This window comes from Lactuca virosa, chromosome 5, assembly GCF_052849685.1.
Source record: "Lactuca virosa cultivar CGN04683 chromosome 5, Lactuca_virosa_CGN04683_v6, whole genome shotgun sequence".
Taxonomy (NCBI): Eukaryota; Viridiplantae; Streptophyta; class Magnoliopsida; order Asterales; family Asteraceae; genus Lactuca; species Lactuca virosa.
The window spans coordinates 89,912,098-89,929,150 of record NC_136430.1 but is presented as its reverse complement, the minus strand read 5'-3'; the positions used below and the strand labels follow the sequence as shown (position 1 = coordinate 89,929,150).

At 38.9% G+C, this 17,053-nt stretch overlaps 1 protein-coding gene across 1 annotated transcript; it reads right to left on the bottom strand.

Annotated features, from left to right (window-relative positions):
• Nucleotides 1–12,999: 12,999 nt before the first annotated feature.
• On the bottom strand, nucleotides 13,000–16,524 carry LOC145116693 (GTP-binding protein, HflX). The gene is made up of 13 exons (XM_079053022.1): nucleotides 16,039–16,524; nucleotides 15,793–15,935; nucleotides 15,588–15,704; nucleotides 15,402–15,516; nucleotides 15,187–15,324; nucleotides 14,968–15,063; nucleotides 14,781–14,894; nucleotides 14,611–14,679; nucleotides 14,080–14,150; nucleotides 13,887–13,980; nucleotides 13,665–13,793; nucleotides 13,480–13,569; nucleotides 13,000–13,385 (listed from the first exon to the last, which is right to left on the bottom strand). Exons 1-13 carry the CDS (start codon nucleotides 16,435–16,437, stop codon nucleotides 13,227–13,229), a joined length of 1,734 nt encoding a protein of 577 aa, XP_078909148.1. The 5' UTR covers nucleotides 16,438–16,524; the 3' UTR covers nucleotides 13,000–13,226.
• Between the last annotated feature and the right edge of the window lie 529 nt (nucleotides 16,525–17,053).

Here is a 17,053-nt window from a genome sequence, read left to right as displayed (position 1 = left end):
GTTCTGACATACATTGAATCTTTTCCAATGTTTCAGAATTATACTTAAACTTGTAAGTATAACCATATTTACTAAGCTTTAGTAAATCATGACGAATAGTCTTATCGATCTTTTGTGGTGGACTTGACCAGTGCACAAGAATGTGTACTCGATCCTTTAGTCCTTTCCTTGTTCACATAAGGAATTAGTCTTAATTTTTCCAAAGCTAAAAGTTCTCATTCATCATACTATACAACTTGCATGATTCCGAGTTTCGGTCCAATTTGAAACTTGGGTGATGAGAATCTTTCCTTATTTGGCAAATTTAGACACTACCACAAATGAAAGAATCAAATCCATTTTCCAATATTGCTCTTAATGGAATCATATAAGCAACAATTTTTCACAAATGCCATTGTAAGGATACTTAAAATAAATAAAAATAAAACCTTTTTCTTTTATTTTAAAACTTTGCGGAAAAACTTCTTATCCTTACAATCCATATGAAAACCTTGTTGTTATATATTCCTAAGCAATATATATCATAACTCTTTAAGTAACAGCCCAAAATTCTGATCACCGAACCATGCGACCGAAATCCATCTTCGCGATCAGAATCAACATATACTTCCTTTAAGCTTCCTCTCCTTTCTTTGACTCTTAAGACATCAATATGTGACCCAGTCACATCATGTAATAAGAATCTCCAAGTAGGAACTTAATAGAGTTACACAATGGACTTTACCTGAAGTAGAGTCAAACTTTTGACTTTACCAGATCTTTCAGGTAAATCTGGCAGCTTCGCAGCCAATGCCCCTTCTTTTGGCAAAAGAAACATATGGACTCTTTGGAAATGGTATATGAGACTATCTCAGACTTAATCTTTCTCTTTACCATTAGGTCAAATGACTTGACCATGGTCGATCCCTTTCCATTGGGAAGAGAAAGCTTTTTTGGACTTCTAATGTTACCATTGTCAATGTCCATGGAAGTTTGGGAAGTTGATCTTCCAATCAAATTTTGCTTTACCAGTGCCCCAAATCATTGCTAATTTAGCAGCATCAAGCAAATAGGTAAGATCATTAAGGGTCATGTCTTGATCTGTCATCAGGGTGTGACTGAAGAACCAAGTCAACAGCCAGCTACCTCGAGACTTCGACACCCGACTCTCCCGGCTTGCCAATAGGGATTGAGTGACCTTGAACTTTTCAAGTATTTGAACTTGTGGGATAGGGAGAATAATTGGAGGAGGTGGAGGAAGTGAAGCATGATTTCTGGTCCCATTAATGCACAAAGATGACCTTTAGAGGACTAATTGTGATATGATTTCTAAATCATTAAGATGATCACAAACATGATACTAAAGTACTCTCCCATCTTTTTTTTTTATCATAAAAAAAACTTTTTCCAAATTCCAAAACTTGAGGGCAAGTTTTGTAACTCTTGAAAACTTTTGGATTCCATAACTTATGGAGTTAAATACTTGTTTTATGATGAAACTTTTCATGTTCCATAACTTAAGAACAAGTTATGGAATTCTTTAAAACATTAAGACCAAGTTTTGTAACTCCATAAAAAACTTTGAATCAATTTTTTTAAAAACCTTTTCATATCCATAACTTATGGAGGTTTCAAAAAACTCTTTAGATCAAACTTTTAAAACTAATAAAATAATCATATCATTTTATCTTTTACTAAATTTGACCTAATTCAACTCATATAGCAAATGATTCAAATTTTACAAATAATTAGTTTTTCACAAAAACAAGTAATTATCTTAAAATTTGACAAACGTCATGTTTTTTTTTCTTTTTTTTCAACTTTGAAACTAAAACATTTGCATCAATATAACAGAAAACAACCCATGGCTCTGATACCACTGTTGGGTTTTGAGCATTCTAACACTCCTATGGTGTACATGCAACCCTATAAACCTTGGATCTATGTTTTCTCTAATATACATGCAAATATTAACTATTCCAAGGTTTCATCCTAACTAGAATATTATGAAGCACCTATAATACAAAGTTCTAGTTAGATGACATACCTTTTGATGTAGCTTGATGTCTTCAAGCTTTAAGAGCTTAGCCCCAATAGTGTGGAAGCCTCAAATGGAATCACAAATCACCAAAACACCTTGGAAGAACTTGAGAGAATATGTATGCACACTAAAATCGGCCCACTCTTATTTTCACACACTTATGCCAATTTTGTGAGCCAAGGACCCCTTTATATATTATGGAGGATTAGGGTTACATCCATGTAAACCCTAATACCCATGACCTTTCATTTACATAGGATCCATGGGTTAAAAGCTCCATGGACCATCCATGAAAGCTTAGCCCAACCTAAATGAACTTGGCACATTCCATATATATAAGAGTCCATATTTAATTAGTTCTTTTTTGATCACTTAATTAATTCTAAATTAATTCTTGATCAATACTAATTAAATAATATGATTCCATATTAATATATTAGAACTTATAATATATTAATATAAATCATAAATATACTATTCTCAAAAGAGTATCCATATAAATTGTGCCGGTGAAGTGCAACCCAAATGGACCATGCTCGGGTTGGGTCAAGTACATACCAAATATAGTTATGGACTTAGACATTAATCCAACACCTGCCGCACTTGCTGCATCGGCCGCGACCCTGGTACTCTCTCGGCCTCGAATCTGACCTCATGGGCCTCTTGCCCGAACCCTCTGCTGTATGTGCCCCATCCGACTTCCTCTTCCTCTCTAACTCCAAATCAATCTCCCTCTCTCTGGCTCGAGCGATCATATCCTCCAGTGTCTTGTAGTTGGATCGGGTCATAAACTATCTGATATCGCTTCTCAGCATCTCGTGATATCGGGCCTTCTTCATCTCCTCGTCCACCACATACTGCGGAACAAGAAGGACCCTTTCCTTGAACTTGGCGGTGATCTCCGCCACTATCTCTATAGTCTGCCGGAGGTCCTGGAACTCCCGTGCTAACTTTTGCACCTCAATCACTGGTGCAAACTCGGCCTTAAACCTGGCCGAGAAATCATTCCATGTCATCGCGTCCAACGCGGCATCATCCCCAATGGTATGTCCAACTTCCTCCCGCCAATCTCGTGCTTTGTCCTTCATAAGACAGGAGGCGAATCGGACCTGTCCCCCTCGGGACATCAGCTCGTACGGAAAGCGTTGGCAACATCGGCCAACCACCTACTGCTAGCGATGGGGTCCCGATCCCCATGATAATCTGGAGCTCCACAAGATATGAATTCTCAGAATGTCATGGTACGCGCCCCCATCATGGCTATCATCTTAGTACGGAAAGCTCCCAACTTCTCATCCAAAATCTCTAGTATGCCCTCCTTTACCGTACCGAAGATCAAAGGAGTCTAGTCTAAAATAATGCACGTAATCTCAGCAGACATAAACTCTCTCGTCTGCTCCCCGAGCTGCTCGGCTCCTGAACCCGAGCCTGATCCATCGCCTACACTAGAGTTGCCCACTGGTCTAGTACGTAACGTCACCATTCTTTAATATATCATAATAACCATCAGAATACTCATCGGTACTGAGGGATCACACACATACTACAAGTTCCCTGGCTTTATCTCAGCCCTCCCTGAATCGAGTACGGATCCTCTGCTTTAGTAGTATGGGCCCCTACTACCTTCCACATCTATCCATACTTTCCTCAAGAATTTCCTCGACTCCACCAAGTCCCTTTCACTACTACTATTGCTCCCAACACTAATCTCATCCTAGGCTTACCCTATGGAAATCTCCAACCCAACCCAGTCCTCAGCTGCTAAATGACTCTTCATAGTACCAATTAACCACTACGTGAATACCATCACATGAAACGAGGCTCGGATAATCCTTCGAGTAAAGGACTCATCCCTACAACGGTTAGAATCAAACGAGAGTTGTGCGATAGGGTCAAATCCAACACTCTGAGATTATTTAACCCTGATCACATGTGACTTAACATATTCACCTAGTAGCTAACTCCGATTATTCAAAGTCCCACCAAGCACAAAGCAAGAAGCATTCAGACCAACGGAAAATCTAACCAGACACATCAATCAAGCAATTCTATCCACATATCAGGAATCTGTTCTAGCATACGATTCTGAGCTCATACAAACAGGCTTAGCCTAAACTGACTATCCTACTGCTGACTAATCAATACTAGCATGTAGGTCTACAAACACATACAAGAGGCATATAAGGCTTCCTTCCTAGATCCTTAGCCCTAATCTAGCATGCAATTCTCATAACCATATCATATCTAAACAAACATGTATGGGTAATTTGGGAGAACTAACTTGAGCTCGGCTGATTGCATGCACCACACCCTTTTTCTCTTTTCAAAATTCTTTTCTCCTAAAAAAATTCCTTTCCTTTTTCAAAATTCTTTTATAGAAATGATTTTCTTTAGTAAATTTTAATACCATTTCCTTAGTTTGAGTTCAGACACACCCGAGAGTGTGCCTGAATCCATCGAACCAAGGCTCTGATACGAACTTGAAACATCCCAAAGATACGATCCAAAAACTTCGTTTTAAATCATTAATAAAACCATAGTTATCAAAATCATTCATTCAAAATCATAATTCATCGTATCAAATCAGAGTATCATATCAAAATACATGTTCATTATATCAGAGTAAAACATCCCAAGCTAAAACATCTTGGTGTGTGTAATGTCGTCATCCCGATCTCTTCCCTCCGCTACCGGAAGTACTTGAAACAAAAGCTGAAAACTGTAAGCACGAAGCTTAGTGAGTTCCCCAACCTACTACATACCATACACATAACCACATACTGGGCCCCGCCCGTTGCATTGGGACATGCCCGACATCGGACTCGCTCCAACATCGGGCCCCGCCTGGCATCGAGCCCGTTACAGATCTGTTTCTCCCAGGCCCCGCGTGTCTCTAGGCCCCTCCCGCTAAACACATGCAATCATATAACATACTAGTACATAAAGAAAACATACTCTACTGTAATCTTGTTCTAAGGACTCGCCTAACTTGGGCCCCGCCCCTGATCTGCTACTGATGAGTTGTGGAACCCCGTCCATACTCCTGTTGATAGTGAGATACGGGCCCCCGCCCACACTCACTCCACTCCTATCTCGGGCCTCGCCCCTACTCTGCTAATAATAAGGTATGGAACCCCGTCCATACTCAGCTAGTGATCAGATACAGGACCTCGCCCACACTCACCTCCGTACCAAGTACATACGTGTATCACAAAGACAACAAGTATAATCTACTATGCAACATATAACATTCCTCGGGCTTACCCCAGCATCGGACCCTAGTCCGGAAACATACTACCGACACATGCAAGAATCACAAAGACCTCTAGCATACTAACATACCTCGGGCCTCGCCCGACATCGGATCGTAATCCAGAACTTGTATCATAAAAATGCCTAGGGCTAACCCCCGCGTCTTCCTACTATACACAAACATAATGGGTCGGCATTATGGTCGTAGACCCATGCACACAGTGAGGAGACTCACCTCGCACTGTTGAAATCCCACAGATAAACATGTGACTGCTAACTGGCAATTCCCCGAACTGCTGCTCTTTCGGCTCCTCGACCTATCAGTACAAAAATAACACTTAGCTCAAAAACCAATAATCCTCCTTAAGGTAAAATGACCATTTTACCCCTAGTCCAAGTTGATCTATATCTAAGGCCCAAAACCATAACATAAAAGGCACAACACTAGGTAGGCTTCCCAAGCTCACTAATGGCCTACTAATGGCCTAATTTGCTAAATTGGGCCCAATCCCTCTAATAGGCCTTACCCTAATCCCAAACATGTTCTTGGCCCAAATTATCTGACTTCTGATGGCCCACTATGGCCCGAAGACCCAAAGTCCAAATCATGGACCAACCCGAGGCCCAAAACTCGACAAGCCCATAACTGATGAGTACACGGGGCGTACTCCTCTGTATGTTAAGCGTACTGGCTGAATGGAGTGTACGTTGCACCTACCTGCATGTACGCCCAGCGTACTCCTTTGTTAAGCCACTTTTCCCATTAAGTGCTTAATACTCTACTCCAAAAGCTACAATTACAGATCCAAGTCCTCTTCAACGTATTAATCAATAAAGTCAATGACTTGGTGACTTTTCATGACCCTAATAAGCCCAAACTCCAAAATGGCATTCTATTCTCATAAAAATGATCTTAACTCATGCATGGACCCAATAAGACCTTCAAGATGGCAACTTTCTGCCTTAGGGACTCATTTAGAACTGAGAGTGGAAACTCTAAGCATAGGAGTCGGATTTGAACCATAAAGCTTCGTACTTGGGACCAAAATGACTCTAAAACCAAACTACACTAGATATAAGCATACTTGAGGAAAGTTCCAGACTTTATACCTCAAGATGATCTGAAATGAAGCAACAATCTCAGATCTACAACTTCTCCTTTGAACCACCACCTTGCTTTGTTCTTTGCTTGCTTGGAAAATGTCTTCACAACACCAAAATGCTCTCTAATGGCCTCCAAAGCTCCAAGAACACTTAAGGGAGGATTAGGGTTTTGTGGTGGCTGTCTAAAAATGATAGGGAGACTGATATCTAGGGCATAATGTTCTTTATATAATGACATGCCCTAAAAATTAGGGTTTAGTGACTCTAAGCGTACGCTGGGCGTACTGCTCAACCTTCCGCATTTCATTTATCCAACACTATGCTGGGCGTACCCCAACTTACGCTGGGCGTACTCACCATGTTGCCACCTTGCATGCATGGGCTGAAATGCAAGCTTTTCCATTTAGGGACCGATTTCGCCAACAACTTCAAAGTACTATAACTTCTTTGTTCTAAGTCTGTTTCCGACGAACTTTATATCAATGAAAAGGTGGTGAGAAACCCTACGCTCTTAGTCATACCCCCAATCCTAAAACCTTACGAATAACCCGAGACCCATAAAGGACCGAATCAATCCTACCCTTTGGCCTCCGAGACCACAACCGAGTACTTTCAAAACTGGGTGTTACACTCATTGATATCATCGATCATAGATGCTCGATTTTTCATAGTTATCCCCCAGTGTGACGCAGTAGTAGCAGGAGATGTGTTCCCCTGATGATTTCCCGAGGATCCTGCATTGTCGAAGTTCAGGATCCTTGGTTGTACAATTGTGGGCATCGTTTCCTGGGATATCTGAAATTCCGCCTTCATCCTCTCCACTTCTCTAAGTAGTGTTCTATTCTCATCTTGCTGCTGAGTCATCTGTTGCGTCATTTTCCTCATCATAGCGAAGAGGTCAATAATAGTGATCGGAGCAGTCGGATCCTGGAATCATGAAGATCCCAAACTTCCTTGGTTAGTAACCGGAGGGGTGTTTTTCTTGGAAGTGTCAGGCGCTTTACTCTGACTAGGGGGTCCACTCGGAGGAGGTGGTAGGTTTTGGTTGGAATGGAAGGAGCGGAGGATGAAGAAAGGATCGGTTGTGTAGACATGATCTTTCGAGGATTTTGAACACCACGACCCCACGGTGGGTGCCAAATTGTTGTGGTCAAAAATTACACAAGTATAAATCAACAAAATTGAATGAGAAGATGTGATGTTCGAATTGTGCAATAGAAAAAGATAAAGAGAATGACATGATTTTTTACAAGGAAAGCCCTTGATCCTTGCTAGGATCTCCGAAAAAAAAACCTTGGAGGTGATAATGATCGCATGTCTTGATGATTTTATTAATATAAAATAACGATTACAAAGAGTGTTTCAGTAAGAACAAGTGAAAAAGTTCGTAGAGTAAGCTACGAGTAAGTAGAGTATGTCGTGTGTAAGATACATGTGTCAATTTATAGTCTAAACTAGCTAACAAAATTTCTAATATTCCTGGGATCCTCTATGACCAGCTTTGTGACCGTTGATTGACTTGGTATTCCGAGTCTTTAGCATAGTTGAGACGAAACTCTATTAAGAATAAGTCTTTTCTTAACTATTTCTGCACATGTGTTAGTTAAAAACAAAATATAACTGTTATAAATGTTAGTAAATAATAATAACGGTGATAGTCGGGATCCTGAGATAGTTGAGGATCCTGAATATCTGATGATGTTTGAGAATCCTAAATGCTTTGAGCATCCTGGCCCTAACAGAAAGAATAATAGAGACCGAAGCAATAGAAAAATTCATAGCTGACCGCATCCTGATTCACATTGAAATGGGCATTCGTCAATTAGATGTCCAAAGGCAAGAAGACCACAAGCATTTCATTAAGAAAGATGAGGAGTTCCTGAAAGGTGTTAAAGATCTAAAAGACCAACTGGTTAGGGTGACTACATAGTAGGAAGAGAAGACTAATTACCTAATAAATGAGACCCACAATGCTTATGAAGTTAGGTATACTGAACTCCAGATAACTATCAGAGGCCTAAGAAGAGTAGTCACGACAAGGGAAACAATTGATGATATTCAAGTAGTCACCAAGGATATCCTCGACTACATCCAAAACCCAAGCCTGATGACAACAAACGACTTAAGCAACCAGATGCACATCAGGTTCTACCAAACCTACAAGCTTCTTGCGGAGTTAAAGACATTGTTTGAGTATAAGGGAATGCCTTCTTCCTCAAAAGGGGAAAAATCCCCAACAGTTGAAGTCAACTCTTCCTCCAAAAGCTCTAAGTCCTCCCAGAGACAAAACTTCACCGCAGTCTCCTCATAAATCTCCTCCAAAAGAAAAATCTCTCACTCCTCCTCAATCTCCGAAGAAGCCAACTCCACCTCAATCTCCGAAGAAGACCTCACCCATCAAGGAGGCAAATCCAGTACCCTCCATGTCCTTAGATAAATCAGATGATTCCCCTACCACTAAATAGAGGAAAGCAGACTGTAGATCTGCTAAATTTGCAGAATACATCTAGAAATAACAAGGGATTGACATCCAAATGGATGAGACATTAATCCAATCCCTGGTAAACCCAATACAAAGACTTTTAGATGAAGACTATGTCCCTCGTCTGACGTATGTTGAGCCTCCTACCGTTGGATTTTGGGATATTCCTCTATCTCCCAATGCAAACTACTTCCCAGTCTTCGAACCATTTGATCTTCGCATCCTAGATGAATGCGGGCTTCCACTAGAGTTTGAAAGGTTGAATTTGTTTCACAACAAGTATAGAAAGAAAATTGAAAAAATATGGTCAGATGATGCTCCAGAAGCAGTCAAAACATTCAAATCATGTTCATTCAAAGTTGCAACCTACTATCAATACACTCTCTCTCGCTTCAAAAAGTAATACCATCGTACTCAAGCCGACTTCATCTTCATGAATCCTGAAGAAATCTTTGCAATCGCAAGGGTATTCAAGAACAAGATATAAAAATACCACAATATGAAACCTGCATATGCCAGAGCCTATGACTTCCTCAAAGATCTAGTATGTGACTTCAAGAAGATTGATGCCGAGATACACTCTGTCCTTGCTGAAAAGATGAATTCTCCTCATTTTGAACATGCTCCAATAATTACCTGTAACGACCCAAATTTTACAAAGATATTTTCATTTTTAATTAGTCAACCATTTTTCATAAAACGTAAAGATTCTGATAATTGTTTTCAAAACCACAAGCATCACGACATTATTATTTTCAAAACATCAGAGTGTCCCCCAAACCAGATCGGAAAAGAGAGATAGAGTGCATGCCGCATCATCACGCCTTGCCTTTACCCTCGGACTCTGATGTACCTGAAACAAATCTATAAACGGTAAGCTGAAAGCTTAGTGAGTCCCCCAGAGCATACCCGACACAAACCACATATCACATTAGCTATAAATCTACCTCTACCACATATGACATGTCAATTAGCCATGAGCTATCTCTACCGTTAGCCACAAAGGCTATCTCTACCATCAACCATAAAGGTTGTCTCTACCATTAGCCATAAGGCCGTCTCTACCACTAGCCGTAAGGTTATCTCTACCGTTAGCCCCGAAGGCTATCTCTACCACATATCATGCACACATACATATCACACCTCTACATAACAAGTAAACCAACTATCACAAAATGGGTCGGCCTTGGTGCCTTAGACCCATTGGTATGGTGAGAAAACTCACATCTCAAAGGCTGAACTGACAAATTGGATTCAGGTATGCATGTGCTGCTCTTCCCAAACTGTTTATAATCAAAGAGTAAATATCTCAGCATAATCCCATGAATACCCCCAGGATCAACCCTGGTCAAAGTCAAAGTCTATAGTCAAGGTCAACAGTCCATATTGACCTTGACTCGTCGAATACAATCAATCACTCATCGAGTTCCCTACTTGACTCGCCGACTCGCCGAGTCGCCCGAGGAACTCGTCGAGTTCCTTGGTGTGTAAGGTCGTACACCTCTGACCGTAAATCCTTGGCCGAACACCCTTGGCCGTACACTCTTGGTCGTACACTCTTGGCCGCACACGAGAAAACCCTCTCCACTCGCCGAGTCTCTAGCACGAATTGCTGAGTCCCTATTAGTCCATTATGTTTACGGCCTCTTCCAGTGGAACTCAAGGCCCCAAACTTCAGATCTATACTCTACTAGTGTGGATAACACATAAAGTTTCAAACTTTACGTGCATGCAAAGCCTCACATGGCCATAATAACCAAAAGTAACCTTCCAACAAGGTTTTCATGCATGGAGAGGAAAGGGCTTAATAAAGGGTGCAACTTTGTGATGCTTGGGACCGAAGAAGGTCCAGATCTGGAACCATATCCTTGTGATAGGTCCAGATCTAGGCTTGCTTCCATTTCCTCAAAGTTGGTCACAACTCTCCAAAAGAGTTTATGCTTAAGGTAACAGATTCATACCTCAAAACAATGCCCAAGACGAACTAGATGCTAGATCTAGTGTTTTCCCCTTGATACTTCTTCTTCAAGCTTGGAATCCTCCCCAAAATCTCAAGGATAAGCTCCCAATTGATCTTACTTCACTCACAAGAGGGTGTGCGGCCGTAAACGTTCTTCTAAGGTGCTAAGGGAGGCTACCGGAGCGGATAATGATGTTTATATAGGAGGCAAACCCCAAAATTAGGGTTTTCTTTAAACATCTCGGACTCGCCGAGTCGACCCTTCCGACTCGCCGAGTCGCCTCCGTCCCGCGTTCCAGATACCCGCCTCTACTCGACGAGTTGGTCTTCCAACTCGCCGATTCCATGCATGAACCTCTCCAAATTGTCAACTTTCAGCCAATACCTGAATCGGGTGTTACATTACCGAAGGAATTCAAGATCTAAGACTTAGAGCCATAAATTATCCTAAACTTGGCATTTTTTCAAAATTTCCAGAGATAGTAAAAGATACTTCATTCCAGCCACTGTGTTTCATCGATGCTCAAAGAAACAACTGGAAGACACTATCTCTTATATTGTGAAGTCCAAGTTCACCACTGACGAAGTGACGTTTGAATTAACAAGAAGAATCAAGTGGATCTTTGAACTCAGTAAGTTTTGGTGGCTCATCATTAAGTTTCTCAAACTTAATCGATGAAGAGGATAGATGCGAGGTCACTTAAGGGGAAATTGTTGATACACAAAAGTGACCCTCGACAACTATGGAGTGTATCTGGAAGCGGAGACTTGTGTGAACTACATAGCGAAGTGTATGATGAGAAATGATAGTGGACTTGCATTGTTTTGACTGAAGACTTGAATACCGGAGATAAGGAGATGTGAAGAGTTGAAAGTTTTTGTCTGTTGTAGATACCGCAGTGTCAGAAAAGTAATGATCACCTTTTCTGACGTTGTGTGTTAGGTTGGTTTTGTCAGTCCCAAGCGTGGGAAGCATGTTCGTCTAGATTAGAATTGTTTTTATAATATCTTATTTATAGACTCGTACTACTTCTTCCTATAAATAGACAGTCTTGTAATCTTTTGAAAGTGTTTCTAATTCCATCCTTCTTGTAACCTTATCATATCGAAATACAAGTCTCCTTATCATTCATATCTCTTTGTTCATACTTTGTTGTTCACCATTTAATAACTTGTGTTTGACTGCAAACCAAGTTATGATTCAACAAGCATCTCGTTAACTTGCTTATATTTAATGATGTATATTGTTGTTATGTTTCCTTTATAATTCCGCTATCTTTTATTGTTGAGCTTAATCAAAGATCCATGAGATTAACTTAAATTCTGCACCATAATCTCTTTATAACTAAGTTCTTCTCTCAACACCTTGGACCGGACCTGTTAAGGCTTACCAAGTCCAGGTCTACATCAAGGTCCGGTTCCCGGTTCTTGGATGTAAAGGTGAGCATTTGGATCCGGTTGAACCGGATATTGGACCGGACCTATTTTGCAGAAATTTGTGGACCTTGGACCGGACCTGTTGAGGCTTACCAGGTCCAGTTTCGGTTCCTGGTTCAGTCCGGCCCGGAGGTCCAAATGCTCACCCCTACGTCCATGCGACTCCCTCGATCACCAATGGATTTTCCAACTCACTCGATGAATTTTGATTTTATACTCGCTCAATTGAGTCCCCAACGCTCCGCCCTTTGCAATCTCTCTAAATTTTAAGGTTAAAATTTGAGAATTAATTCAAGAGCATTATGACTACTTAGATGAGTTGGATCGAGTTTGATGGAGAATTAGTTCAAGAAAAACATCAAACTTCCATACTCGAATTGTTAATTAGGATCACATCTAAGAGGGCAATTTCAAAAGTAATATTCACGGGATTTATTTGAAAAGCTACATGTAAGGGAACAAAGAGTCCAACCTATGTTCTTAAGTTTTTTAAGAAGCCATTGGTGTAGGGGGTGGGGGCATCTTGATCCCTACCAAACAACCAATGTCAGGAGATATTTCTGTTATTAATTTTGGGTGGGTTTCTAATATGGTGACCGGTGGTTTTCACGGGTGTTGGAAGGTGGAGGTGAACGGTGATACTTTTTAAGAAGAAGAAAGGTAAAAATATAAGGTGGGTAGATGGGGTGGGGTGGGATCCTTTTTCTTTTTCTTTTGTAAATTGTATTTTAGCAAAAGTAAAGGTAAAATAAAATAAAAATTGTGTAAACGACTTTTTACAGTGGTCAAGACCAACCATGTAAGTTTTAGAAACCACAACAACAAAAAAGATTAGCAAAGACTAAAGTTGTGACCTTTGATCAAACCACATGGAACATTTATGTAATTTTATCTTAAACTAATATATTTACAGATAACAATTCCCACATGAACATAGACGAGTCTTCAAGGCTTTCTTGCAAGAAATGGTATTATAACAAGAGGTCTTCTTCTTCTTCTTCTTCTTCTTCTTCTTCTTCTTCTTCTGAAGATGGAGATTGTGATACACATGTTTGCCTCATTGGTGTCAAAAGCCTTGCATAACGTAGAGGCACATACCCTCTCACCAGTGTCCCATTCTCAGTGTATTCCTACACGTGAACGTGATTGTTATCTTTAAAATCAAAATTAGTCTAAACAAAATATAATTTTTAAAATGATATATTTTTCAATATGTACACTTACAGTTCCTTGAACCATTCCAACTTGATGTATTGTGCTGAGAAGTTCTCCTTTATCAAAAGGAACCAAAGCTTCCACCCATACCATACTATCCTGTTCACATTTTTTTTATATTCACCAAATTAATAAAATATAAATAAAGATAACACAAACATAAATATCAAAAGTCAAAAGTCAAAAGTCAAAACCTTAAGTTTCTCCTGTACTGCATTACAAAATTCATCCAAACCTGTCCCATTTAAAGCAGATATGCAAATTGTATTTTCCATACTCTTGGCTTTTAACTTTAATTCTTCTGAATTGCTAGCCCTATCCACCTGTCAAAAAAAAAAAAGTTATTTCAAATTAAATAAATACATTATTATTTATTGGATTAAACCATATTTAAAATAGTAGAACATTCAAATCACCTTATTCCACACCATCAACTTGGGAATTGATGAAGCATCTAATTCTGAAAGAACTTTTTCTACTGCATCAATCTGTTGTTCAACCAGTGGATGGCTGCATTTGATATATCAATACTTCATTAGAATAAAAATATTTAAAAAAAAAAAAAAAAAAAAAAAAACGTATGATCATTGATTAGTAAGCAAAGTCTACCTTATATCTATCACATGCACCAAAAGTGATGACTCTGATATTTCCTCCAGTGTCGCCCTAAAAGCAGCAACCTACAACAAAAAACATAAATTCACAAATACTAAATAGAGTAAATTACACGAATGGTCCTTATGGTTTGGGGTAATATGCACGTTTGGTTCCGAACTTATTTTTTTAACTCGAAAGGTCCCTACTATTTGTTTATGTTGCACGCTTGGTTCTTATCTTAACTAAAAAGACAATTTTGCCCTTGAGTTTTTAATTTATTTAAATAAACATGCTCCAACCTCACATTACCTTACCTTATCTACCCCATCTTATTTAAATAAATTAAAAAATTAAGGGCAAAATAGTCTTTTTAGGTAAGACAGGGACCAAACGCGCAATAAAAACAAACTGTAGGGACCTTCCGAGTTAAAAAAATAAGTTAGGGACCAAACATGCAAATTGCCCCAAACCATAGGGACCATTCGTGTAATTTACTCTACTAAATACATGAATGTATAAAAATTTAAAAATAAAATAACTCACTAGAGTTGTTGGAAGCTTTTGAATAAACCCAACAGTATCTGTAAGCAGAAACTCCTTTCCATTCTTCATCTGAAGTGATATTCATCAAAATAAGAATCTATTTTGCATTTTCATAATCAAAATAATAAATTAATAATAATAATAATAATATATAACGAAGAAATGCTGACCTGTACCCTTCTCGTTGTTGGATCAAGAGTTGCAAACAACCGATCTTCAGCAAGAACATTAGCCCCTGTTAACTGATTCAACAGTGTACTCTTTCCAGCATTTGTGTACCCAACCTAAAAGGTTAAAATTGTCATCACACAATCAAACATCCAAAAAAAAAAAATTTTTAAAAATATTTATTTCGACCAGTGAGACAACGGGCACGGGTACAGAAAGACGCCTTGTTCTGTATTGCTTTCTATGTTTCCGAACAGACTCCAATTCCTTTTTAAGAACGCCAATCTGTCCATTTCACAAACAATTTATGTAAGTTTCGTTGGATGGAATGGAATGGAATGAGTCATTCCATTCCATTCTTTCCATGATTCCATTGTACCAAAAACTATTGCAAAGAAGATTCCTTACTTGAGTGCGTAAAATACGTTTGTCCACTTCGATTTGTTTCTCTCCCATACCTTTCACTTGTCCTCCTGATTGACGTTCAAGATGTGTCCACATTTTTGTTAATCTTGGCAACTGATACTCCATTTGTGCCAATGTAACCTAAAAAATAATGTATTTTCACTTCATTGTAAAATCTCAAACATAGGTAAATAATTAATATTTAATAATATTATAACCTGTAGAGCAGCTTCACGTGTTGCTGCTCTTTGGTCAAATATGTCTAGAATGAGAGCAGTTCGATCACACACTCTTACATTTCCACCAAATGCCTTTTCCAAATTGCGCAACTGACTGTATTTTCATTAAAATTTAATTATTTGTGCAAGATATTGATAACTAATAACTATTAACTAATAACTAACCCTGGTGAGAGTTCATCATCAAAGATTACAGTCTCAACACCATGAGCATTGATTGCAGTTTTGATTTCAGAGACCTTGCCGGATCCAATATATGTCCTTGGATTTGGAGTAGATAATCTGCAACACAAAACAATTGTGTTTACATGAATATGATCTTGAAATAGATTCAAGAAAATAAAACAATGATTTAGAAGATGTTACTCACTTCTGATAGGTGGAATCGACAACCATCAATCCAGCAGTATCAGCTAGTTGGGCGAGTTCCTTGAGTGATTCTTCGATGCTAAATAACTCCTTTGAATCATCTTTACGTGCTACACCTACAAGGTAGGCTTTCTCTTCAAAAACCTATAGATTTTTGTCCATTAGAATTTTACTGATTCCTGATATTTGAATAAGTTTCATCCATAAGATTTGTATGTATTCTGGAAATCGGTGAAGAAAAACAAACCTCCCTCCCATTTCGCAGCTTGAATCGACTATCCTCATCATCATCATCTTTTTCTTTCTTCTTAGCAAACCTCTTCGGCGAGAGATTCTTAGGAGCACTTACGTCATCTTCCTCCACTACATCTACAAGTTCTGGAAGCACTCCGTCGCTGGTATCCTGTGATTGGCTCTCAACGGAGATATCTGTGTCATCATCAGCAGGCGATAGAACTCCCGTCCCATGTTCTAGAACTCTAATGGACAGATGAAAACGATGGTGAGATTTAACCCTTCTACTATTAACACTGTAATTTTGTATAAAAATTGGGGTTGTCGAATTAGGGTTCCAAGTGCACTTATTGGAATTGAATTGTGGAAAGAGAACGAAAGGCTTCGCTACTGAATGAAAGCATACTTTCATTCTAGTTAAGGAGTGGAGAATTTGGAAGAGATTTTTCTGTGTTTCCTTAGCTTTATCGTTGTTAATGGCTTCCGGTGCAAACTGACAATTGAAATATCTTTTAACGACATTCCTACAAATTACATTATGCTCCTTAAATTTTGGTTCTTGTTATTTGAAGCCCCTCGTATTTTGCTATGGGCCGATGGGGTCATGAGTTATAACATTTTTTTTTCTCGAAGACAAAACTCCAAGATTGGTACCTGTGGTATTAAAAAAACTTTGGATAGGATCCAAAAAGTTTCCAACTTGCATGGAAGGTCAAAAATCAAAATATTTCTGTGATTTTGGTCCAAAAAAACTTGAAAATACGATTATACCTTTTTATTTTCTTTTTCGTATTTTTTATAATTATTCTAATACTATTTTAATTAAAAAGTAAAGAAAAAAAAATATATCCCTCGCCCCACCCACCGTTCTCTCTCTCTCTCTCTCTCTCTCTCTCTCTCTCTCTCTCTCTCTCTCTCTCTCTCTCTCTATATATATATATATATATATATATATATATATATATATATATATATATGAAGAACATAGGTTTTTTTGATATGTCATCAAAAATTGACACCAAAGACTC